This window comes from Phacochoerus africanus, chromosome 2 (assembly GCF_016906955.1).
Source record: "Phacochoerus africanus isolate WHEZ1 chromosome 2, ROS_Pafr_v1, whole genome shotgun sequence".
Taxonomy (NCBI): domain Eukaryota; kingdom Metazoa; phylum Chordata; class Mammalia; order Artiodactyla; family Suidae; genus Phacochoerus; species Phacochoerus africanus.
The window spans coordinates 86366228-86393946 of NC_062545.1; the positions used below are offsets into that span (position 1 = coordinate 86366228).

General features: G+C 40.7%; 1 protein-coding gene across 1 annotated transcript in view; it reads right to left on the reverse strand.

Annotated features, from left to right (window-relative positions):
* Positions 1–3694: 3694 nt before the first annotated feature.
* Positions 3695–27719, reverse strand: part of SH3BGRL2 (SH3 domain binding glutamate rich protein like 2) — a 65979-nt gene continuing 41954 nt past the window's right edge. Inside the window, exons 3-4 of the mRNA XM_047763404.1 lie at positions 11469–11549; positions 3695–6728 (exon numbers count right to left, since the gene is read on the reverse strand). Coding sequence (XP_047619360.1) covers positions 6717–6728; positions 11469–11549 — 93 coding nt within the window. The 3' untranslated portion in view covers positions 3695–6716. The remainder of the gene's footprint in view (positions 6729–11468; positions 11550–27719) is intronic.

The following is a 27719-nucleotide window of genomic DNA, read 5'->3' on the forward strand; positions in this document are numbered from 1 at the left end:
TTTATAAAAGGTGAAATTAGTTTTTAAATATTTAATTTAACCCAGTCTATCCAAAATATTATCATTTAAAATATAATCAATATATAATTAACGAGATCTTTTACATTTTTTTTTCATACCGTCTTCAAAATTTGGAATATGCTTTGTACTCACTGCACATCTCGAATTCAAGTCCCCAATAATTCTATGCGGCTTGCTGGTTACCACACTGGGTGGTGCTGTTCTGTACCATAGCACTTTCATTGCCAAGACATGAATGATGATAAAGCTTTTTCATCAGAAAGTTTTGTGACAGTGAATTTTACCACCATTGGCCTCAAAGGGATGTATATTACAAGAGCATGGAAAGATCTAAATCTTTGTACTGCTCATTAAAATCAGGATCAAGTTCCCAGTTAATATGCTTTCAAATACCAGGGTCCTTGGTATATTACAAATGCTGAGCCCTAGGAGTTCCCTTGTGGTGCAGCAGGTTAAAGATCCATCTTTGTTACTGCAGCAGCTTGGGTCACTGCTGTGGCGCTGGTTCATTCTCTGGCCCTGGTTCATTCTCTGGCCCAGAACCTTCCTATGCCACGGACATGGCCAAAACAAACAAAAAACACGCTGAGCCCTTATTTAGCAGAAACCTCAGAAAAGAATAAGCACTGTAGTTCTCATACCTACCAGTTTACGTACATGAAAACACATCATCACTACCACAAACTGCATTATAATTGCATGATGCTGTTTCATTTAGCTTAAGGATTATTTAATTATATGTCCAATATAATTTCCTATGACTCAAATCATTTAAAAAACTGTTCTAAAAGTATATACCACTTGGTCTATTGCTGTAAGCCTATTACATGTTGACATCTTAAGGAAATGTGTACATACAAATATGGGATCTATATAAAGAGTGCCTTTTGGCAAAATTCTGGAACAGAAAACGAAATCATGACATTAATTTTCCACCAAATAACTGGAATTCATGAGCCTTAAAATTGCTCCAAAAAAGGAACCCTTCTAGTGTTCTAGGATCCTTCTAGAACATAAGAAAATTTCCAAAGTGTATTTTTTTTTGGCTAATATGCTGACAAGGGAAAAATTAGCCACAATAAAAGTACCCAATGTAGGCATTTAACTTTATTTTCTCCAAATAGAATAGTTTCACATGCTTTTCATACTTCTGGAAATAGCTTCAGATTTTTCTGCTTCCAATATGCTTTCTCTCTACCTTAATAGATAAACACTAATCAATAAAAAGTATAAAGAACTTTTAAAAATTAACAATCCTGCATGTTCACTGCAGCACTATTCACAATAGCCAAGACATGGAAACAACCCAAATGTCCATCGACAGATGATTGGTTTAGGAAGATGTGGTATATATTCACAATGGAATACTACTCAACCATATAAAAGAACAAAATAATGCCGTTTGCAGCAACATGGATGAAACCAGAGACTCATACTGAGTGAAGGAAGTCAGAAAAAGAAAGACAAATACCATATGCTATCACTTATATCTGGAATCTAATATATGGCTCAAATGAATCTTTCCACAGAAAAGAAAATCATAGACTTGGAGAACAGACTTGTGGTTGCCAAGGGGCAGGGGGAGGGATTAGAAGGGACTGGGAATTTGGGGTTAACAGATGTGGACTGTTGCCTTTGGAATGCATTAGCAATGAGATCCTGCTGTGTAGCCCTGCGAACTGTCTAGTCACTTATGATGAAGCTTGATAATGTGAGAAAAAAGAAGGTATACATGTGTAACTGGTCACCATGCTGTATAGTAGAAAATTGACAGAACACTGTAAACCAGCTATAATGGAAAAAATAAAAATCATTGTATATAAAAAAATTAATAATCAAAAACACAGTATTATAGAAAATATGAGAAAAGACATGACAAGGGGTTTCCAGGTCAAAATAGGAATTCTCATAATAAAACATGTTCATGTTACTTGCAATCAAACATATGAAACCACAATGAGATACCATTTTATATTCCTCAGCTTGGCAGTTTTGAGTCTGATGATCCCAAATGTGGGCAAGAATCTAGATTACCAGAAATTCCAGGACACTAATGGCAAGTACAAGTTGGTACTGTTACTTTGGGAAAAAATCTGGCCCTAGCTCAAGTTGATGATGTGCTTTATTCTATGTGTCATACAGTAATTCTATGCAAGCGATACATCTACTCTTATGGACGTGCACCCAGATATCACATAAAAGGATGTTCACAGCAACAGTTAGTCTTCCATTTCAAAGAAAGATCTATTTCAATATCCAACCACAGGAGGGAAACTTGTGATCTATTTCTGCTTTGACAGAACACTGAGCCCTGAAAATAAATAAGCTGGGGTGCTTGTTTCAAAATGATAACGCTCAAAGGCAATGAACATAAAAAGAAAATAACAGAAGAGTCCAGGTTAATTTCACTTATTGATTTTGAAGGATATGTACATGGAGGTAAAATAATAATGGACAGAAAGGCTATCTATGATCAACACAATATTCGAAAGGCTGCTGGAGTTCCCACCGCGGTGCAACCAGATTGGTGGCATCTAAGGGGGCGGGGACATAGGTTCGACCCCGGCCAGTGGGTTGGGGAATCCAGTGTTTGCTGAAAGAGGTTTGGGTTGTAACTCTGGCTCAGATCAGATCCCAGGCCCCAGAACTAACTCCGTGTGCCATGGAGCAGCCAAAAAAGGAAAAAGAAAAAAAAAAACAAAAACAGAGGTGGGGGCGCAGGGAGCCCTCCTGCTATGAAATGGGGCAGGGCAGGTCATGGAGGCACGAGCAGTGCTACAAAGGAAAGGCAAGAAGCTGGTGGCAGAACACAGGGGCTTGTGTGTTATTCTTTATATGTCAGTATATATATGTATATATCATATACATTGAGTGTATGCTTATTCCACTACACGTGTGAAATAATTCTAAAATTTCGAATGGTTGTAACAAAGATTATACATACATGATCCTTCCTATGTCCATCCATGGCCTGGAGCGCTATGAACTTACCTCCACTTTCTCACTCATCACCACCCAGATCTGCTGCTTTTGCTTCTCCTTTCTCTCCTCCTGGAGGGGGAGGTTGTCCTGCTCAGACAGTATCTGGCCCATTCTAGGGGCTGAATACATGCTGATTAAAGGGTTGATCAAACTCACCTGAACTGCATGTCTAGAAAACGAGGAAAACTTTGCAAGTCTGGATTATACATGGGCAGACTGCTTGGCTTCTTTGGTTTCACACATCTTTGGAAACTTACAGCCTGTTCTCTCTACCTCCTCCTCCATCCTCCCTTGTCATGGTGTTTAAGGTTAGAAATAGTTCAGTGATGAGCTCAACCTCAGACACTGCGTTCAGAAAAGGCTTCTGCCTTCAGAGGTGTCGGCATCAGAGGGAACCCTGCTATTAAGGGGTGCAGCCTGTCGTTTCAGTGTACTCTCAAAACCACAGCCCTCTATTTGAACCAAGCAAGCGAAGAGTGATTCAATGTCACTCCTGGTCCTGGTCGTGGTCTGAGATACTTCTGCAGTTACCTCCAACACATACCACTCCCCCACACCCACAAAATGATCCATTGGCATTTTTACATCTAACCCGCAGCAAAAACACAGCATCCCAACCAAACAGGAAGGTCACCACCAGACACAGAAAACTAGAAAAGCTGTAAAGAAATGATGGGGAACAAACACTCCATTTTCAGAATCTGTGTTTTCTGGAATTTATTCCTCTTTAATGCTGAATATAAAATCTGAGATTTCACCAAGGCCTTTAGAGACAAATACATACAAATTGAAATCGAAAAACAATAAATGTGCAGATCAAAGGGGGCCCTGACACTTCAGAAAAGATGTTAAATAAAATGCATTTCCGAAAAAAGCCAAACCCTATATATAGCAAAATCAAATTAAAAAGCAAAAGCAAACAAGACAGAAAGAGGTTTTGGTACCTTTCAACAACAGAGGACAAAAACAAGTTCAGTTCAATAGGAATTCATGTAATATAAAAACATCTACATGGATGTGTTGAATAAATCTGTAAACAGAAACAAATCTAAAACATAGTAGAGCCTGAGAGACAGAGAAAAAAAAAAAAAACAAACTTCCTTTTCTCCTTGATTTTAATATACCAGAATTTGGAAAAAACCATTATTTCTCCAACTAAATTTGCTTCTGGTCTGCATATACCTAGCAGGATGGCTATTTTCACTAATTTTAAAATGGCCTAAAATGTGATTTTTAGCAGCAGCACATTTCCTTGACCCCTCAACAAGCCTACTACAGGAAATAAACATTCTGTCCTGAAATGCTCTTGATAGTACATCTAGGTCTGCCATCCCATCCACTGCTTTCCTAGGTTTGTGGAAGACTTGGGATTTTCCAAATCTAAAGGCAGCTAAAGAAGGGATGAGGAAAATCACTGCAAGTTTGGAATTTAGCTGGTAAAAAACAACAAGTGAGGATACGACAGTCTCTGAACAAAGTGTGGTCCCAGAGGGCAAGACCTCAGGACTCTGCAGAGCTCGGGTACCGTGGAAAATGCCACACCATGTGCTTCTAGCTCATTCATAACGTGCATGATACCAGTCAAAGCTGGTCTATTTCTTTGCTGATCCAAAAAAGGGGGGGGGGGCCTGGAAAATAGATGATGTGTAACTGTGGTAATGTTTAGCACTCCTAACCATCTAGCCTATTTAGGAGAACCATCCTTGGGCCCACCCTAACCAGGGTAATGCAAAAGGCAAACAAGTCTGAGTAGCTTTCTTGGTCTAGCAAGTCTTATATTGATCCTCCCACCCCAGGATTTAACTCCCAAAGACAAATCTTACAAAGCTGGTTCTTGGTGCTGACTGGCAAGAATAGACACAATCTAAGTTAAATTGATATTAACATTAATTTTTTTAATTGCTGTATCTTAAAAGAAATTCTAAGTCTTATCAGACTTTAACACAATATCCAGTTCAAAAAAAAAATTTTTTTTTTCCTGGATGATCCCTGGGATTTTTCAAGTAGAACTGGACCTGGATCTTATTGAATGCCCATGAGTAGTAATACCCATGATTTCACAGCAGCATTCCTTGGACAGAAAATCATGGATTGTGTATGGTTTCAGTCAAGTGGGAATCTGTGGCGTGCTTTTCTTCTGGTTGTAGTCCTGGGCTTGCACAAACCTCCCACTGGGATTTTGGCTTTCATGTTCAACAAGTTCTTGCAAATATTCCACACTTCGCAGTTTGGAGGGAGAGAGAACACAGGTGACAGGGCCTTAATTCTTCTCTTCTCTCCATTCCTTATAAACTTCCTGCTCTGAATCCAAAAGCCAGGTCCTGCATCAGGATGCTGAGAATAGCAGAATGTCTTAGGCAGTCCTCTCTGAGTCCTATTCAAGACTATCCCCAGGTTTGGCAACTAAAAACTCTTAAAAAAAAAAAATGTGAGAGGGGACAAGGCTGCAGAAAAGCAGCAGCCTCTGCTCTAATGAAGCAGACTCATTCAGTGTTGATCAGCACCCACTACAAAGGGAGGAGAGATGTCAGAGGTCAGAGTGAGTCTCTCACAGCCGGTTTCTCCTGTGTGTTCTGCTCTGAAAGATCACTGGTGCTCATAAGTGGCATGAGAACACGTATCTACTTACTCTGAAAATCTGGGGCTGTGCACTGGCCAGAAACATGAGCTGGCAAAGTCAGAGGACCAATCGAAAGTAACACAGGAAAAAGAAGTTAGCGTACAGCAATATTAGTATCTTTTAACATGCCTCATCATGGGTTCACAAAATATATCTAACCAAGACTTTCCTTTTTCAAAAAATAGAATCCTTCATAAAATAGAGTCAGCAGCTATTAGTTATGGGAGCTGCACTGAAAAATATATTTGCACTGACGCATAAATTAAGTTGCTAGGGCTGAAATGCCTGCAGGTACGAGTCAGATAATTTCCCTCTAAGTTTAATCTCTAATTAGTGCACCTTTTTAAATATATGTTTTAAGCAGTCTTACACATTAGGTGAAATCTTCCCCTTGTAAGAGATAAAGAAGCATATATTTTTTTCAAAATAGCAATTCTTTTCATCCCTGTGACTTGGTTCTGATCATACATGGTGGCAACAGTGATTTCTGGAAACATCTGTAGGAGCTTGGAGGATTGACAGGGGTGAGAATTTCTATTTCCCAAAGGAGGATCTAAATTTTTCTATGGTTCTTACAAAGCCCTGAACAATGATATTTGTGGTTCTGAGGCAAAGATCACCAGCTCCTTGATCAACCAAATTGTTTTTTTTCTTCCTGATCAAAATATTCTAATAGGCTGCAGACTCATTTCAAGGATACCACCTAGGCAGCTTGAGGAGAAGCAGGTCTGAGTGGTACTGGCATCAGCGAGAACCCAGGGCGGATCCAATCTTTTCTCTCTGATGGTGCTACCTACTTATTGCTCAGCCATTCAGGAAGCACACCTGTCACAGGTTACAGTACCTCCAGGCTGAGGGAGGCAACTGCAGGCAATTCTGAAAAGAAGAAAAAACCCACCACAGTCCTGATTTGGTTTGAAGCAATCATGCAATCCCCTTATACCCATGTTGTCCCAAACACCTTTTCCATGGCAAGCAAAGTTACTGATTATGCGTGTGGCTTTCGTCACAGTGATGCATTCGGTGAGCAGGTGTGTGCCGAGTGCCAGGGGATGCTCCAAAATGCATCTCCATCCTCTTCCACTTGGCTTTGCTAAGGTTCTGCCTGTTTATTCAAAACAAAAAACAAAAGCCCAAACTGGTTATTGCATGGCCTTGACAAGGAAATTCTCTCTGGCAGTGATAGTTTCCAATGTTAGGAACAGAGATGTTGGAAGTCATGATAAATCACACTCGTGTGATTGACAAGAGCAGACCTTAGGTTTCAGAATCAGAGCCCAGATTTAAATCACACCCACCTGCCCTGCCAAAAGTAAGCGGAAATAAAGCCACATATTTTCAACAACAGCTGAAAGTTGAACCTGGGTAAATGGGGTGGGAAGGGGTGACCTCACTCCAGGGCCCAAGGAGGGTGACCCCGGGAGATGAATGATGTGGCCAGACCTACTGGTAAAGGGCTGATACTCCAATGCCCCAAGCGCCACCTTAATACAACCCCTGATTGGCTGACCCCCAGCATGGTGGGAGAAAGGGTGGTTGTGAGACAGGTTCCCTGGCTGGTCAGTGCCCAGGGGTTACTAGTTGTTATACATTTTGAATATCACCCCTGAATGGCAGGGATCTGAAAGCAGAAACTCCCACTTCCGGCTCTGCTTTGAGTCTGTAACAAACCTGATGATTTTTCTGCCTGAAAATCATTGAAAAGACCTCCTTGATCCGTAGGTAGCATGGTGGGCCAGCCACTGCCAGCTCCAAGTGGTTGTGGGAGAATGTGCCCCTTGCCCCCAAGATTTCAACAATTCAACTTCTGGAAAAAAGTGCGAAATCTGCGTTTTAAATATTAGCAACCCACTTGAATTCCTTTTAAAAAGTCTGTGTAGGACAAACACATCTAGAGCGGATGTGGCCTGTGGGCCACTATTCTGGGGCCTCCTACCCTCCTTTGCACTGTGCACTTTTTGGTTTTGGGGTTTCTTTTTCTTTTTTTTTTTTTTTGTCTCTTGTCTTTTGAGGGCCGCACCTGCGGCATATGGAGGTTCCCAGGCTAGGGGTCTAATCGGAGCTGTTGCTACTGGCCTACGCCATAGCCACAGCAACGCCAGACCAGAGCCCTGTCTATGACCCACACCACGGCCCACGGCAATGCCGGATCCTTAACCCACTGAGCGAGGCCAGGGATCAAACCCCCAACCCCATGGTTTCTAGTCGGATCCATTTCCACTGCACCACAATGGGAACTCCTGTTTCTGTCTTTTTTTTTTTAGGGCCACACCCTGCAGCATATGAAGGTTCCCAGGCTAGGGGTTGAATCAGAGCTGTAGCCACCAGCTACACCACAGCCACAGTAATGCAAGATCCCAGCCACATCGCGACCTACACCACAGTTCACAGTGATACTGGATCCTTATTAGACCCCCACGTGAGACCAAGGATCAAACCGGCATCCTCATGGATACTAGTCAGATTTGTTTCCACTGAGCCACATGGGGAACTTCAGCACCATGCACTTTTGAGAACCACCCCAAGGCTATACTACACCTCTGCTTGTTGGGCCTGTGAACAGTTGTCTCTTTTTCTCCTGACCTTCTTCTCTCTCCTCACTGGGGATGAGCAATTACAGACACCATGGGGGTCTTTAGATGCCCCCTGGCAGGTTTGCAGCCCTGTCTTTTATGTATGTGTACTGCAAAGAGGGCAGAAAAGGAGACAAGGAAAGGGGGTCCATCTTTTAGTACATGACCCGTGAATGCTCCATTTAGGCCTCAGAGTGTAGATGGGTGGTGAATTGCTACCAAGGTACAAAATAAATAACTAGAATGGCAAGGGGGAGGATGCTGAATTGCTCTGGAAGATATTTTCACTTCTCCTAGGAAAATGAAGAATGAGTTGTCATTAACCCTTAAGGCCCTCAATGGTTGGTGGAGGGGGTAGCATCAACCCTGTAGCATGCATGATGGCCTTCCACTCTGGTCCACGGCCTCAGGTGCCTGGACATGGTGAGCTGGACGATGGGGACACCCAGGGCCCTCACTATCCACAGAATGGTCTCCTGAAATCAAGCAAACCTCAGCGGTATCAAGACCAACTTTAATCCCAGAGCAGAAGTCACGTGAGAATGCTTGTTTTTTTTTTCCCCAGATTGTAGGTTTCCTGAGAAATGTCCAAGAGAATAAATATTCTTTTTTTTTTTGTCTTTTTGTCCTTTTAGGGCCACACCCGCGACATATGGAGGTTTCTAGGCTAGGGATCTAATTGGAGCTGCAGCTGTTAGCCTATGCCAGAGCCACAGCAACGCCAGATCCAAGCTGCATCTGAGACCTACACCACAGCTCACAGCAACACCAGATCCTTAACCCACTGAGCAAGGCCAGGGATCAAACCCTCAACTTCATGGTTCCTAGTCAGATTTGTTTCTGCTGCGCCACAACAGGAACTCCAAAAATAAATATTTTCAAAGGGTAAAAACATCAGCCTGCAAAGTCTCTAAGGAATCTACATCTTCGGGGGAAATGAGAGCAAAGATGACAAACACGCAGGACTTTTCAGAGGTTTTTGCACAGACATGGATGGATTTATGCATCCATCGGAAGACTGCTATCCCATTTTTTTTCCAGTCCTTTGAAGATAAAGCTAGATTGTTTAATATCTTTGCATGAAACATGTTATAAAAATACTATCATTTCCCTAACAAATAGTCCAATGTCCCATCTTTATAAAAATAGTTTTAAGAGCCTTTAAATATTTTATGTGTGGGTTTTGCCTCTGTTTAAAGCATGTGCAGGAAACCGCCTACAACCATCTGTGGACTTACTGATGTAAAACAAAGCCTGATTTCACATCAGCGAGGAATTACAGGTGCTGGTGTATAATTTATATTATTGATAGTCTCTACCTTCCTCCCACAGGTGTTCCAGAAATGGTACCAGTGCTGGGTAGCCTCAAAAGACCTATTACCTATAGACATCAAAGTTCCCAGTAATGCGCTTTCATTTCAATTCAGTGTTAAAAATGGATGCTTTAGGATTCAGTCTTAATACTGAAATACAGTCAAAACCTCAACTGCTATGTATACAAAGGTTGCAAGGAAACACACCGAAATACCCTGAAATACGTGGTTTTCTCTGGGTGGTAGGATGATGGGTGACTTTTTATATTCTACTTTATAATTTTTTGTATTTTTTCCAATTTTCCTAAATGAGCCTAGGCTACTTTCATAATTAGATAAAACAGTAATTTTTATGAGTTCCCACTACAGTGCAGCAGGTTAGGGATCCAGTGTTGCCACAGTGTGGTATAGGTTGAAGCTGTGGCTCAGATTTGATCCCTGGTCAGGGAACTTCCATATGACAAGGATGCAGCCAAAAAAGAAAAAAAAAATAGTATTTTTAAAGGGGACATAACAATCAAAACATTATTTATTTACTTATTTATTTATTTATTGTCTTTTTTAGGGCTGTACCCATGGCATATGGCGGTTCCCAGGCTAGGGGTTTAATAAGAGCTACAGCTGCCTGCCTACGCAACAGAGAAAGCAATGCCAGAGCTGAGCCTCAAATTCGACCCACAGCACAGCTCAGGGCAAAGCCAGACCCTTAACCCTCTGGGTGAGGCCGGGGATTGAACCTGCAACCTCATGGTTCCTAATCAGATTCGTTTCTGCTGAGCCACGATGAGAACTCCAAAATATTACCTTCTTTAACAAGGAAATGCTATTTTTGTTTGGAAAGTACATCCATGTGCTTCACAAAGTCGCAATAATATCTATAATTTATGGCTCTAAGTGTCAGAAAAGCTCAAGCTAGAGTTCCCTTCACGGCCCAGGCGTTAGTAAACCTGACTAGGATCCATGAGGACGCGGGTTGAGGACGCAGGTTCAATCCCTGGCCTTGCTCAGTGGGTTAAGTATTTGGCATTGCTGTGAGCTGTGGTGTAGGTCACAGATGCAGCTCGGATCTTGCGTTGCTGTGGCTGAGGTGTAGGCTGGCAGCTGTAGCTCTGATTAGACCCCTAGCCTGGGAACTTCCATATGCCGAGGGAGCAGTCCTAAAAAGACAAAAAAATAAAAATAAAAATAAAGAAAAGCTCAAGGATTTTCTACATTCTCTAATAGACAAGACATAATAAAGTGGTCTCAAAACCACTTTGATTCATTTTGGAATTGTAGTGTTTTTTTTTCAAGGCTGACCACTGTAAAACCACCTCCCGTCCAATGTAAACGACTTAAATGTGCAAAAGACCTTAAAATATGGCTTTGATTCTGCTATTTCAAAAAATGTAAAGTAATATAGGAGTTCCCATCGTGGTGCAGTGGTTAACAAATCCGAATAGGAACCTTGAGGTTTCGGGTTCGGTCCCTGCCCTTGGTCAGTGGGTTAAGGATCCAACGTTGCCATGAGCTGTGGTGTAGGTTGCAGACGTGGCTTGGATCCTGCGTTGCTGTGGCTGTGGCGTAGGCCGGTGCCCACAGCTCTGATTCGACTCCTAGCCTGGGAACCTCCATATGCCATGGGAGCGGCCCTAGAAAAGGCAAAAAGACCAAAAAAAAAAAAAAAAAGAACTTGTACTTTAAAAAGCATCTACTACTTTTTGCTCCCTTGAATTTTTCTTCGAAGAAGGGCATATAAATTATAAATAAACTAAATTTTAAATAAAAATTAATAGACAGCAACAATTGAAACTGGGAATGAAAAAGAAAAAAAAAACTGGCTTTTTTTTGTCTTTACCCTGAGCAGTCCTAATCGTGCATTTGAGAAAGCAAAACCTAAAAATTTAACAATCTTTTAACAGCAATCCTTAAGAACAATTCAAGAAAGATACACATCAAAATATGAAAAGATGTACCTACCTTTGATGCCAACTGTGATTTCAGGCCTAAGAACGAAAAGACTGTGTTGCTCTCCTTGGATTCAAAAAAACTGTCATAATCCTAGGAAAAAGAGGAGACAATAAAAACAAGCAGTTGTCTTTGTAGTTGGTGCTTTTGACTCATTCTTTACGTAAATTAAAAAAAAAAAAAAAAAGTACCACTGCTCCATGTAGGCCAGGAAAGAGCTATATAAATCTACTGGATTTGCTGTTTGAGACTAAACATTGAAGCATGATGATGAATGACTGGAACAAGTTTATAATCCAAAGCCTGTCACAGGATTAAAATGTGGAACACTGACAACAGAATTGAAATCACAACACGCTCCTTTGTGTGTCAAGCTAACATTTCTTTGTGTGGACTCACTCTGCCTTAAGATTTTACTCAAGCACTCAACATGGAAGGCTGTCTCCCAATACTGCTCTTGATATTTTGTTATCTAGGGTTAGGGCTTAAAAAAAAAAAAAAATCACAGGGTAAACAGAAAAGCCATAAAGGTCTCCGTGTGTCAATGTGAGCGCTTCTCTGCTGCTTTTGAAGTTTTCCGCATTCTTTGAGACTCTGTCTTCAGAGAGAATAAAAAGATCAAATAAAAACTGGAGGAAACTATATTCGCTATCACATTTATCTTTGCCTCAGACACATTTTCCTTCCTACTTTGGAGAGAAAAGTCATAAAGGAATTCTGGTCAATGTGTTCATCTCTTTCAAAAGTTTGCTCATATAATACCACATAGTTGCTAAGTTGACGTAAAGCAGTCGTAAAAGCTGAGAGAAGTCCCTCTGATGACTTTATGCAGAAGACAAATATCACAGGCAGGCAGGGTGCAGCATTATTTTTAGGCAGTTGCTTTGTGCTCAGTGTCTTGTAATCGGCATATTATTTAATCCCCACTGGTGCCCACCAGGTGAGAGAGTGGCTCTGGGCAAAGAAATACAGTGCTATTAGAATTTATTTTTATTTAAAATTTAGTTTGACAGCCAATAAGTGAGGAAGCTGAGGTTTGGGCCTCGGCATTGAAATCCATGCTATGGGTACTCTACAATGCTTTCTTCCCAAGAGGAAAGCAAGTATGGGTCACCTGTATGTCAGAGTCACTGAGCCCTAATGAACCCACGGCTGAGCTGAGTCAATGGCATTGAAAGTACTTCTGACAGCTGTCTACGCAGCTCAATGCACTCAATGGCTTAGAGTGGGGATCTCTTTCTTGTAAAACGCACCCCTGTGGATGAAAAACGTGGACTTATTCGACACTGTGGAGAGACTTTATAGGTCTTTTATGACCAAGAGCTTTATAGCAATCTGGGTCTTCTGTGGTTGGAAGGCAGCTCGATTTCAGTTCCCGGGCATCTCAGGCTCAGACCTTGCAGATGTGGCCCCTTCTCCAGAACTTCATGCAGTCGATCTCATTGTCATTTAGGATCAGCCTGAAGGCCAGTCACCTCCAAAGAGAGGCTGTCATCCACGAGGCCAAGAAGAACCAAGAAGAACCAAGAAGAACCTCTGAAGAGAGAGGCTCAGCTAAGACCTCCTTGGAAATGGAGTTTTAAGCAGAAACCCAAAGAATGACGAGAATCAGCCAAGCATTGGTATCGGAGCATCTGAGACAGGTAATAGCACCGGTGAAGAGTGAGGCTGACAGGTTTGATGGGATCCACCTACGCTAGAGTTTGTAAACCAAGAAAAAAGATTTGAATTTTTTTTTCCTTTTTATGGCCACACATGTGGCATACGGAAGTTCCAAGCTAGGGTACAAATCAGAGCTGCAGCTGCAGGGCTACCCCACAGCCATAGCAACACTGTATCCAAGCCTCATCTGTGACTTATACTGCAGCTTGCGGCAAGGCCAGATCCTTAACCCACTGAGCAACGCCAGGGATTGAACCCACATCCTCACAGAGACTATGTAAGGCTCTTAACCCACTGAGCCACATTGGGAACTCTCAGAATTTTATGTTAAATATACAAGCAAATCACATGCGGGTTCTGAGCAAGGAAGCAGAATGATTTCTTTCCTTTAAGAAAATGCATATATATTGACCATGTGGAAAATGGCTCAGAGAGAGGCAGGCAGGATGGGAAGCAGGTAGAAAGGCTAGAGTGTTCTGTGTGGTAACTCAGTGAAGAGATGTTGGCAGCCTGAACCACAGCAGCTGTAGTAAAGTAGACAGGGACAGACTAGAGATATATTTTGGAGGAAGAACAGATCATACTCAATTGCATAACTGGTGTAGAAGGTTAGCGAGAATTAAGAGTTAAAGCCGTCCTTGGAGTACCTGTCACGGCTCAGTGGTTAACAAACCCCACTAGTATCCATGAGGATGCGGGTTCAATCCGCGGGTTCGATCCCTGGCCTCACTCAGTGGGTTAAGGATCCAGTGTTGCCGTGAGCTGTGGTGCAGGTTGCAGACACAGCTCGGATCTGGCGTTGCTGTGGCTGAGGTATAGGCTGGCAGCTGTAGCTCTGATTAGACCTTAGCCTGGGAACCTCCATATGCTGCAGGTGTAGCCCTAAAAAGACAAAAAAAAAAAAAAAAAAGGTGTGTGTGTTTGTGTGTGTGAGTGTGTGAGTGTGTGAGTGTATTCTTTGCAACAAAGACAGTTCCAGTGAGCTGAGCAGCATTTTCACTGACCTGGGTTAAAGATATAATCCTGTTTGACACATACTTTCTCTACCTGAATATCTGCTGCTTATATTTAGTGTGGTAACAGGAGGACGAGGGCTAAACTACAGCCAGATCACCTCATCCTTTTAGATATCCACCATGTGAAAAATGGTCTACCTGTTGCTTAATACACCATATTCTGCCACTATTCGGTCTAAATTCTTTCCCCTGGGAATCTCATTCATGGTCATGGTCCTAATTAAACTCAGATCCCTAGCTCTGACTTCTCTCAATTCTGGTTCCATGTTAAGTATCTGTTCATAGATTCTTAAACATAACAGGTCTAAATTGCCATTCCTGATCTTCTTCCTTTCACTACCCAAGCTGGAACTTGCAGAAGAATGGCACCACCATCTCCGGGCTCTACCAGCCAGAAATCAAGGCATCCCTGGACTCCTCTTCACTCAACCAGTAACTATCTTACATATGCCTCAACCTAATTTTTTTTTTTTTTTAGGGCCACACCCACAGCATATGGAGGTTTCCAGGCTAGGGGTCTAATTAGAGCTACAGCCGCTGGCCTATGCCACAGCCACAGCAACACCAGATCGAACCGTGTCTGCAACCTACAACACAGCTCACCGCAAGGCTGGATCTTTAACTCACTGAGCGAGGCCAGGGATCGAACCCACAACCTGGTTCCTAGTCAGATTCATTACTGCTGTACCACAATGGGAACTCCAATCTCTCTATTTTTCTACATCAGTCTCATTGCCCTAATCCAAGCTAGACTTCTGCAACAGCACCTCAATTCATCAACCTTTCTCCAATCTAACCTTTTTCCCTCTAGTCATTCCTTTTTTGTGTGCGTGTGTGTCTTTTTAGGATTGTACCCACGGCACATGGAAGTTCCCAAGCTAGGGGTCGAATTGGAGCTGCAGCTGCTGGCCTACACCACAGCCACAGCAATGCCAGATCCAAGCTGCATCTGCGACCTATACCACAGCTCATGGCAACACTGGATCCCCAACCCACTGAGTGAAGACAGGGATTGAACCTACATCCTCATGGATACTAGTCAGATTCATTTCCGCTGAGCCACGATGGGAACTCTCCTCTGGTCATTCTCAAGTGAGGACAGCCTGATCTTGAAAATTGCAAATTTGATCATATCATCCTCCACTCAAATCCTTTCATTCAAGATTTCTCATTGCTCCTTGAGGAGCAGAAGGTCTTGAAAGGCCACCTGCACCCAACACGTCTGGCTCACACGTCCATTTCTGGGACATTGAATGGTGTATGCCGGCTCAGTCACCTGCAGATGTGACTGATGTCTGCCAATGTACTCCGAGTTACGGCCCCGACCAATCCTGAATGTTTCTTCCTTTCTGTATCAGATACAACTAAAGGCCCTTGAAGCTCCAGAATTATATACAATTACAGAGGATTTGGTGGAGATGCTCTTAAAAGGGCTGTTGGAATTCCCGCTGTGGTGCAGTGGGTTAAAGATCCAACTGCAGTGGCTCAGGTCTCTACGGAGGCATGGGTTTGATCCCTGGCCTTGCTCAGTGGGTTAAGGATCCAGTGTTGCTGTGGCTCTGGTGTAGGCCGGCAGCTGTAGCTCCAATTGGACCCCTAACCTGGGAACCTCCATATGCCGAGGGAGCAGCCCAAGAAATGGCAAAACAAACAAACAAACAGACAAACAAAAAAAACCAAAAAAATTCTTGGAGTTCCCGTCATGGCGCAGCAGAAATGAATCCAACTAGGAACCATGAGGGTGGGGCTTCGACCCCTGGCCTTGCTCAGTGGGTTAAGGATCCGGCGTTGCTGTGAGCTGTGGTGTAGGTTGCAGATGTAACTCAGATCTAGCATTGCTGTGGCTGTGGCGTAGGCCAGTAGCAACAGCTCCGATTTGACCCCTAGCCTGGGAACCTCCATATGCCATGGGTGTGGCCCTAAAAAGACAAAAGACAAAAAACAAACAAACAAACAAAAAAACAAAACTTATAGCTGTGTCCAGATATAAAGTCCAGCCTACGTGTTACTACAGATTCTGTTATCTGTACAGATAATTACTACAGATACCTGTTTGAAGAGTTTACCTCTCTGAATAGAGAACAGGCTTAACAGGAAAGGGAAGGAGCAAAGGTGAGAGAAAAAGACTGAATGAGGACTGGTGGCTTAGTCATCAAAATGCTGTTCCTATTCTTGAATTTTGAATTCTTGAATTTATACCTGTTCCTTCTTGATGACTAATCTCTGATGTCAGTGTGAAGTGCAAGAGTGAAAAAACTAATGAAGGTAAGAAATAAAATGAGAACCAAGGCCTGACTCAATCTCTACAAATGCAGTGTGAGTTTAACTTTAAAGACTGAAGTGCTAGTGTGAAAATGCAATGCATGTAAAAGATCAAAAGGCAAGTTGTGAGGCTTTAAAGTGTATAATTCAGGTTTCAGAGTTTATGCTAAAAACATTAATCTTGAAATGATTACAGTACTCCAAAACACAGACTTAGAAATAGGTAAGTTTCATATATATTTAAAACAAGACACAAAATATACACATGTAGAGAAAATATGTGCCATTATAAATAATCCATTTAACCACACTGAACCAAATGTTAGTCAACCAACAAACATATTCAGAAATGTCAGATATTTAGAAATCTCAGAATGGCAACATTTCTTATTTATATAAGAAATTCTCTTGAACTTTATTTCTGTTATAAAAGTTATAACCATTATTTTTGTTTTATGAACCTTTAACTCAGCATCATATCACTACGGCCAGGGGACTTGTTACCTGAATATTAAATTGGATCCCAACAATTTAGAAACTATCACGTAAGGTGTTTAACTCCTTCCAGACGGACAACTATAAAATTTGGTAATTAACTTTAAAAGCAGAACAATTTAAAGGAAATCATTTTATTTTTAGCGGTTAAGCTGCACCTTTGGCTCATGGAAGTTTCCAGGCTGGGGGTCAAATCGGAGCAGCAGTTGCCGGCCTATGCCACAGCTATATCAGTGCCAGATCCTTAACCCACTGAATGGGGCCAGGGATCGAACCTGTATCCTCATGGACACTAGTCAGGTTTGTTACCACTGAGCCACAGTGGGAACTCCAGGAAATAACTTTTAAATGTCAATGTTAGAAGAGAACCTGACACACAGAGGCAAAGTAATTGAATGAGCAGTGTTTGCTAATGAGTGAATGACATGTCATGTTTGACATTACTCTTGCTAGTAATGTTATTTGCGTAAATCCTATTTCTACTCTATTATTTCAGATTTTAAAGATTTTATGTAAAAAATTTACTTTCTGACATACAAAAGTGGCCTGATGAATCTCAAATTGGAAGAAGTTAAATAATTTTTTTTGTCATGTTCATTCAGAGTAGTTGATTGATAATTTAAAATCCAGAGTTTCTTAATAGTTATTACCCTCTTTTAGAGATAACAAATTTAAAGAGTATGAAGTCAAATAATTTAAAATAGTATTAAAAATGTTTTAATCACCTCCTGTTAATATTTAAGTTCTTATATAATGGCCTTAGGCAGCATTCTCTAACAAAAGAGAAAGACATGCTTTCTTACAAATTAAGTTGCTTATCAGGCTTACATTAAAAAAAAATACTAGGGTTCATACTTCAAAAGTTTGAAGCATTGCGTTTTTAAAACTCACTATAGAGTTTCTCAAGAGGCTTGCTAAATTCCTTATAGTCAAAGACACACTCTAAAGTGTTGGTAAAGGAGTTCCCATCATGGCGCAGTGGTTAACGAATCCGACTAGGAACCATGAGGATGCGGGTTCGATCCCTGGCCTTGCTCAGTGGGTTAAGGATCCGGTGTTGCCTGAGCTGTGGTGTGTGTTGCAGAGGCGGCTCAGATCCCGCTTGCTGTGGCTCTAGCGTAGGCTGGTGGCTACAGATCCGATTAGACCCCTAGCCTGGGAACCTCCATATGCCGTGGGAGCAGCTCAAGAAAAAGGCAAAAACAAAAAAATAAAATAAAGTGTTGATAAATACATATCGGCAAACTGCACACTGTAACACAATCAACGCCCTATTACTACAGAATATAATGATCGGTTAATATCACCTTTGGAGACGAGTACAAACACATAAAGCATATTCAAGGGAAAAAACAATCGTTCACTTTCAAAAGCTGGTACATTTTTCATACATTTAAAACAAAGCTGAAGAATTCACCTTGTTTCTAGGGCCAACTACTTATGAAAAGAAAAAAAAATCCTGGACTCTGTAGATATCAGCATAACCGAGCGCTCTTACTAATGGAAGATTTATCTAAATGCTGCAATTTTAAAAATAAAGCAAACTGAACAGTTGTTGAAAAGAAAAGGGGGGAAAACGTCCATTACCTATACGTCTGTTTGCTTTTAAGTGAAAACCAAGGTCAGAGCCGATATTAGCTCATGATAAAATCTACAACAGGGAGTTCCTGTCATGGCGCAGTGGTTAAGGAATCCGAATAGGAACCATGAGGTTGCGGGTTCGGTCCCTCCCCTTGCTCAGTGGGTTGACGATCGGGCGTTGCTGTGAGCTGTGGTGTAGGTTGCAGACGCGGCTCGGATCCTGCGTTGCTGTGGCTCTGGCGTAGGCCAGTGGCTACAGCTCCGAGTCGACCCCTAGCCTGGGAACCTCCATATGCCACGGGAGCGGCCCAAAGAAATAGCAAAAAAAAAGACACAAAAAAAAAATCTACAACAGGTAGAGTTCACAATAGCCTCATTATCGCACAGAGCTTACTTAAGGACATTCCTCATTTACCAAGCTTAGACTATTATGGGCTGGACAAGCATTTGAGACAAAGGCCCTAAGTTCTTTGCCCTTTCGGCATTCACTAAGAAAATGCAAAGGGAAACCCAAGCGGCCACTCTGCAAAGCTGTATCACTTCCCACGCTAAGTCCATGATAATTAAGTGACAGACCCGTCTTATTTCCACTTGCCAAGGGCCTTTCCAAAAAGAAGGCTGCAGGGAACAAAAACAACACGTGTGGCCCACGAGGAAATGGTGGTACCAATCACTTCTAAATGAGCCGAATCAAATTTGGTTTACCCAAAGGAGGAAGTTCTTTTAAAAATGTCTTGCTCAGACTGTAAGAGTTACTGCGGCTGCTGCTGCTGCTGCTGCTGCTGCTGCAAGTGGTCAGAGACTCCTTGAAATTTCTTTCAAAGCTGAGGGTGGCCTCTGAGCAGAATTTCTTGATTCAGTGGTTAAGGACTCTTAATGCCATATTCTGTTTTGTGAAATTTTGATAGAGAAGGAAAAAAATAATTGATAGCTCCGAGTCCCAGAAGGATATGTGAGATGTAGTTGTCTAGAACAGCTTCACTCAGCAATTTTTAGGCCAAAACCCAAAAACTCTAAATAAGCCCAAAGCTGAAGATTTAAAACCCGGAACTTATGTTTAACATTTCTGACACATTGGTACAAGATGGCAGAGCAAGCAAATCCATCCACCCAAACATTCGCTGACACTGGGTGGGAAAAAATAATTGTTTGAAACACAGGAAAAGCAACCAGGAATAATTTTTAAAGAAATATCCAAAGGGGTAAGTGAAAAGGCTAAAATTAATTACAAATATTTGTTAACCTGTATTTGCAATATCTTACAAATATGTCATTCTTCAAGCCACAGAAATTTAGTAAAACAGAATTATACACACTCCTCTATGACCACTCACACAACTGAACAGTTCTGTAGAGAATATTTATGTGTACATATCAGTATAAATGTGATATATTTACGCATTATATAATAGCTACTATAGTTACAGAAGATAATGTGACTGTTACAAACTTTAGCAAATGCTGTGTGTGAGTGTGTAAATCAAAATGGAGAAATGAGAAGTTGTAAGAATGTAAATTTCTCATAATGCCATTCTGCAGCATACTAAGCGAAGTTACGTTAGAGAAAGAAAGACAAATACCATATGATATCACTTACATGTGGAATCTAAAATACGACATAGGAGTTCTTGTCGTGCCTCAGCAATAATGAATCCAATTAGGACGACAACGAGAACTCCTGTGTCATATTTTAGATTCCACATATAAGTGATATCATATGGTATTTGTCTTTCTCTCTCTGACTTACTTCGCTTAGTATTAGAATCTCTATGTTGATCTGTTGCTACAGAATGGCATTATGAGAAATTTACATTCTTGTAACTTATAGGGAACTATATCTAGGCACTTGCGATGGAGCATGGTGGAAGATGATGTGAGAAAAAGAATGTGTATATATATATATATATATATATATATATATATATATATATATACATGTATGACTGGGTCACTTTGCTGTAGAGCAGAAATTGACAGAACCTTATAAATCACCTATAATAGCAAAAATAAAAATCTTTAAAAGAATAATAATAAAAATAAATAAAATCAAGGCATATAGATAACTAGTAAATGAAACATAATAGTAGTGATAACTAAGAAAACCACAAGGTAGAATTCATAAAAGAGGTTACCTCTTGGCAATCTGGGGGAGGCCACCAAGAAGGGCAGAGGAAAGCTGACTTTTCACTTTGGACCCTCCTGTCAACAAGCTTTACTATCTTAAGGGTGATATAAACATGACCTTGGTGTTTGAACAGTTATCTTTTCATTAACTCTAACTGTGTAAGCTTCCAAAAAACAGAAGAAAGCTTTAACAACAGGAGAACTGCTAGTTTGGATAGTTATGGATAACGGCAAGTTAAGATAATACCGCTAAACATTCAGGGTATGCTGACAATGTCTGGGTGAAGGTTTTCAATATTCAAAGCACAAGCCATCGTTTTTATGAAAGACACACACGTTCCAGGGATTCATCACTATAGACTATCTAGGCAAACATCTCAGTAAGGTGAAAATGGGAGATTAAACATTTATAGACAGAAGAATAAAAACCAGGGTTATACAGAAGAAATAAAATTGCAAAGAAGATCTAATTCTACTGCCCTGCTTCTGGGCACCCAGCCATCAGCAGTAAAGAGGAACTGACATCACCTTTCCCCACCACCCTCTCATAGCATCTGTGAGGGTGCCATATGAGCTCAATTACAGTAAAACATCTAAAGGAGAGAGAAGATTCTCCTTGATTCAAGAACTGATCCTTTAGACAGAAAGCCTGGAATGCAGATTTTCAAATTCAGATCCAAATTCAGATCAAAAGTCTTCTAAGAAAATCCTATCTATGGGGTAGGTAAGCTTCTGAGAGAGGTGATTTTTCAAATAGATTTCAGTTCCCGTCGTGGCTCAGTGGTTAATGAACCCAACTAGTATCCATGAGGACATGGGTTTCAATCCCTGGCTTCACTCAGTTGGGAACCTCCAAATAGATTTCACTGTAAAATTGACAAAATCCAATAAGCCTGCTTTTGAGCGACCCAGCTTCAAGTTTCATTAATAAACAGGAACACAAATGCTCAGAACCTTGACAAGATGGGAGCCAAGAGAATGGGTTGGCTACCTGCTTCGCTGAAAAGCTCTGGGGAGCTATTCACACGTTTATAACCAATTTTTGTTAAGTATGGTCTATGCTCCTAGCCTTCCTATGATAAATAGGCCATGGGATCTGCTGAGAATGAGCACAAGGAACTCAAGAGACTGGTTGAAGGCACAGACACAGGAAAAAAAAAATTCTAGGGAGTTCTCTTGGAGCACAGCAGGTTATGGATCCAGCATTGTCACTGTAATAGCTCAGGTCGCTACTGTGGCAAGAGTTTGATCCCTGTCCTGGGAACTTCCACATGCCAGGAGCAAGGCTAAAAAAATAAATAAATAAAATTCTATGAACTATAAAGGTCATAATAGGAGTTATTGACACACAGATTAGCTAGGCATGGGGGAGGGGGAGAAATAACCAGAGTCCTGGTTAATTAGGCAAAGTCAACATCAAGGCCCCTTTGAAACTGTGTTTTGAAAGAGAAACAGGACAGGAGGGAAAAAATATAGGATTTGGCAACCAAGCAAGTATTAAGATGAGGAAAACGGGTGTGGTGTGGCTTTCAGGACTTTACGTTAAATCTACATAAAGAACGTCCATACTTTAGAGACAAAGTTCTGTGGGTGAGGCAAATTTTGAACTTTCACTTTCCTTTTTTTTTCCTACTGACTGTAGACAAAGTTCTATTAACATAATTATGGCAGGCAGCTGGGCTCCAACAAAATTCTAATTTCTGTCATCACTCCATTTTCCTCCACTTGGCCAGGGGATATGCTCAAATTTCAAGGAGCTGGGGGTGGGGGAGCTAATCCTATGTTTCACCAATGAGACCCACTACAGAACCGAGGAAGCAGGGGGAAATGTGAATGGATCATGGAGGGGCCCATGAACTAAAGAAGCACGACATTTCCAAAGGTTAGGAAGCAAAATAAAAACCCAACAAAAATCAAATGAAAAAGAATATGGAGCAGAGAACTATGCAGCCCAAAGTGTAAAGTATTTACCAGGTAGCCCAACCCCTGACCCAGAGAATTAGAAGATACTTTTATTGATTTTTATTTGCTTTTTAATTTTAAACCATTTTTAAAAACTGAAGTAGTTAATTTACAGTGTTAGTTTCAGTAATACATACATATATTTGTGTGTGTGTACACCTATGCTTTTTCAGATTTTTTTCCATTATAGGTTATTAAAAGACATCGAGTATACGTTTCTATAGTAGACCCTTGTTGGTTATCTATTTTATATATTGGAGTGTATATCTATTAATCCCAAGCCCCTAATTTATCTCTCCTCTTTCTCCTTTCATAGCCGTAAATTTGTTTTCTATGTCTGTGAGTCTATTTGTTTTATAAATAAGTTCCTTTGTATAATATTATTTTTATATCCCACATATAAGTGTTATCACGTGGTATCTGTCTTTTTTTAACTTACTTCATTTAGTATGATAACCTCTAGATCCATCCATGTTGCTGCAAATGGCATTACTTCTTCTTTTTTTTTTTTTTGCCTTTTCTAGGGTTGCTCCCATGGCATACGGAGGTTCCCAGGCTAGGTGTCAAATTGGAGCTACAGCCGTCGGCCTACGCCAGACGCATAGCAACGCAGGATCTGAGCCGCATCTGTGACCTATGCCACAGCTCACGGCAACACTGGATCCTGAACCCACTGAGCAAGGCCGGGGACCGAACCGAACCCACAACTTCAGGGTTCCTAGTTAGATTCGTTAACCACTGAGCCATGACAGGAACTCCTACTTCATTCTTTTTAAGGCTGAGTAATATTTCTGTCTCTGTGTGTGTATATATACACACACCAGATACACTGTATCTTCTTTATCCATTAGAAGACATATTTTGAGGTAAATGTAAAATTTCCTTGAAGCCTTGTTTAACCTAAAAGTTCATGTAAACTGGGTATACTGCCCCAAATATATATCTGCGTTTGTTTTGTACACTTTGCAAGGTGCTCAAAATCTTCAAGTCCAATGGCTGCTCAGGTAGACATGCAGTCTCTACTCTATGACTTCAGGTACCCTGAGGCCCTGAGAAACTCAATTCTGGTTTTACCAGCAACACATATAGTAATCACTTTGTTTAACATTTACTAGTTTTTATTTCCCTAAGTAGCTCTTGAAAATAACCTTTCATATCTCGATAACAATATATCCCCAAATATTTTGTTGTTTGATAGAGGGCTTTAAAAAAAGGAAGAAGAGTGAAATAGCCTAAAATGAGAATGCACTTTTCAGAATAAAATGACATTCACTATTCACCTTGCCAGTTACAAACTATTGTTTTAAGTGGTTGGGAACAAACTAAAGAGCCCACAGTGGGGGAATAATTAAGTTAATTATAATAATCCACCCCAAGGAAATAATATGCAACCTCTAAAAATTTTGTTTACAATGACATGGAAGCCAGTTTTGTTGGAGAACAAAGCAGTGCTGGACAAAGTATACACAGCACTTCCCTTGCAGCACAGTGCATCAAGGATCTGGTGTTGTCACTGCAGCAGCTCAGGTCACTGCTGTGGCTTGGGTTCAATCTCTGGACCAGGAAGTTGCACTGGGTGCATCAAAAAAATAAATAAATAAAAAATAAACAAAACAAAAATGAAAACAAAAACAAAACAGTATGTGGAGTATGATCTTTTGTGTATTTTGGTATCCTTGGAGAATCTTGGGACCAGTCCTCTGCAGATGATGAGATGACTGTCTGCATGTGTGCCTTTGTGCATGTGTATGTGCCTGCATGTGTGTGTGTGTAATATTTTTAAAATAAAATTATATGAGGCAGGGATTTATAAAACTAATAATTAAGGGGGTTGTTTAGCTTCAAAAAAGATCCCCAAACACAATGAAAATATATTATCCTAAGGTAGTCTTCTCAAAAGCCTTAAACACTGCACTTGGGAACAACATAACTACATACATTTAGGTATTCTTGTGGTGTGCTTCTTCACCTTGAACGATGGTTAGAAAATGCAAACACATCTCCCTGTTTCCTTTCATACTTCAGAAAGAAAAGGAGAGGAGACTCCAAAAAAAAAACCCACTGCTGGTCATTTAGTCTTTCTGTGCCTCCTGAAGATTAGCATGGCTCTCGTCTACTTCCAGGCTCCACCTGCAGCATAAGGAGGCTCCCAGGCTAGGGGTCGAACCGGAGTTATGGCTGCCAGCCTACACCACAGTATCAGAGCCACAGCCACTCAGGATCCAAGCCACGTCTGCGACCTACACCACAGTTCACGGCAACACCGGATCCTTAACCCACTGTGCGATACCAGAGATCAAATCTACATCCTCACAGATACTAGTCTGGTTCTTAACCTTCTGAGCCATGACGGGAACTCCTGCTTTCCCATTTCTAACTACCAGTTTTTGGTATAAAATGAAAGAATTAATAAATTAATTCAGTAAAGTTGCAAGACAAAATACATACACATATATAAATCACTTGTGTCTCTATACACTAATAATGAACAATTGGAAAAGACAATTAGGAAAATAATTCTATTTACAATAGTACCAACCCCTCCCCTCCAAAATTTAGGAATAAGCCTAAACAAGGAGGTAAATGACTTGAACACTGAAACTACCAAATTGTTGAAAGAAATGAACAGAGACACAAAAAATGAAAAGACATCCCACGTTCATAGACAAGAAGACTTAATATTGTTAACACATCAGTGCTAGTCAAAGCAACCTAAAGATCCAACATATTCCCTATCAAAATCTTAATGGTATATTTTGCAGAAATAAAAAAAAAATTCTAAAATTCATATATAATCTCAAGGGACCTCATACAGCCAAAACAAGTTTGAAGAAGGACAAGTTAAAAGAAATCATACTTCCTAATTTTAAAACATATCACAAATTTAGAGTAATCAAAATAATGTGGTACCAGCATGAAGACAGAAAGACATATAGACAAATGTAACAGAATTGAGTCCAAAAAAAAATAAACCCTCATGAACATTGTTTAATGATCTTGAACAAAGGAGCCAAGACCACTGAATGGGAAAGTACAGTCTAGTCAACAAATGGTGCTAGGAAAACTAGATCTCCACATGCTAAAGAATGAGGTTGAACTCAACTTATACCATATACAGAAATTAACTAAAAATGAGCTAAAGACCTAAACATAAAACCTAAAACTTTAAAATTCCCGGAAGAAAACATAGGGGAAAAGTTTCATGACACTATTGGCTGATATGACTCCAAAAGCACAGGCAATAAACAAAAACAGACATATAGGACTACCTCAAACTTAAAAACTTTGTTCATACAAAGATGCAATCAAGAGAAAGACAACCTAAGATTCGGAGAAAAATACTAGCAAATTACTTACCTGATATGAGGTAAATATTCAGAATATAGAAAGAACTCTTACAACTCAACAACAAAAAAATCAAGTAACCTAATTAAAAACTGGGCAAAGGACTTGGGAGTTCCCGTCGTGGCACAGTGGTTAATGAATCCGACTAAGAACCATAAGGTTGCGGGTTCGATCCCTGCCCTTGCTCAGTGGGTTGACGATCCGGCATTGCCATGAGCTGTGGTGTAGGTTGCAGATGTGGCTCGGATCCCGTGTTGCTGTGGCTCTGGCGTAGGCCGGTGGGTACAGCTCCGATTCGACCCCTAGCCTGGGAACTTCCATATGCCGCAGGAGCGGCCCAAGAAATGGCAAAAAAAAAAAAAAAAAAACCAAACTGGGCAAAGGACTTGAATAGATATTTTTCCAAACATAATGTACAAATGGACAACAAGCAACAAATATACAAACAAGAGTGCTCAACATCAGTAATCATCAAAGAAATACAAGTCAAAACCATCCTACCCATTTTCACCTCATATCCATTAGTATGGCTACTCTCAAAACCAAAAAAAAAAAACAGAAAATAACAAGTGTTAGTAAGGATGTGGAGAACTCTTGTGCACTATGGAGGAAGTAAAATGGCACAACCACTTTGGAAAACAGTATGGAAGCACCTCAGAAAATTAAAAATAGGAGTTCCCTGGTGGCGCAGCAGGTTAAGGATCCAGCATTGTCACTACTGTAGCATGGGTTCGATCTCTGCCCCAGGAGCTTTTGCATGCCGCAGGTGTGGCCAAAAAAAAAAATTAAAAATAGAACCACTATATGATGCAGCCATCCCACTTTTATGTATATATCCCAAATAATTAAAAATGGGATCTTGAAGAGATATTTGTAAAACCATATTCATAGGTGCACTAGTCATAACAGCCAAGAGACAAAAGCAACCAGTGCCCATTAATGGATGAGTGGAAAACCAAAATATGATATATACATACAAAGAAAGTCTTGTCACATGCTTCAATGCTATATAGGCTGAATGTTTGTATCCCCCCAAAATTCACTCACTGAAGTGCTGATGCCCAAAGGGGAGGGGACTAGGTTATGACAGCAGAACTCTGATGGGCAAGATTAATGTCTCTTAGGAAAGCGATCTGAGAAAGCTCCCCTACACTTTCCACCCTGTGAGGACACTAAAGGAAGTGGGCCACCTGCAACCTGGAAGATGGCCTCACCAGAACCCAGCCCTAGTATAAGCCTGATCTTGAACTCCCAGCCTCCAGAACCCTGAGAAATAGCTATTTGTAAGCTACCTAGTCTGTGGTGTTTTGTTACTACAGCCTTAATGGACCAACATACAACATGGATGAAACTTGAGAACATGATGCTAAGAGAAGTAGCTAGTCACAAAGGACAAATACTGTATGACTTCCTTCTATGAGGCATCTCAAGTAGGTAAATTCACAGATATAGAAGGTAGAGAATGAAGGTTATCAGGGGCTGGGGGAGAGGCTAAGTCAGAGTTGTTTAATGAATACAGAGTTTCAGTTCTACAGGATGAAAGAGTTTTGGGGGCCTGTTTCACAGTAAGGTGAACATACATTAACATCTCTCAACTGTACACTCAAAAGCAATTAAGATAGTAAATTGTATGATACATATTTTTACCACAAGAAAAAGTTTTAATTAAAAAATAAAAAAGAAAGAGATCCAAATCTTTTTTTTTTTTTTTTTGAATGGGGAGGGATAAAAGAAATGGGAGTAAATGTTTTACTTTTGTGTAGATGTATGCGTTTTCATTTCTGGTGCCTTCCACACATGCCAGTTCCACAGAAAG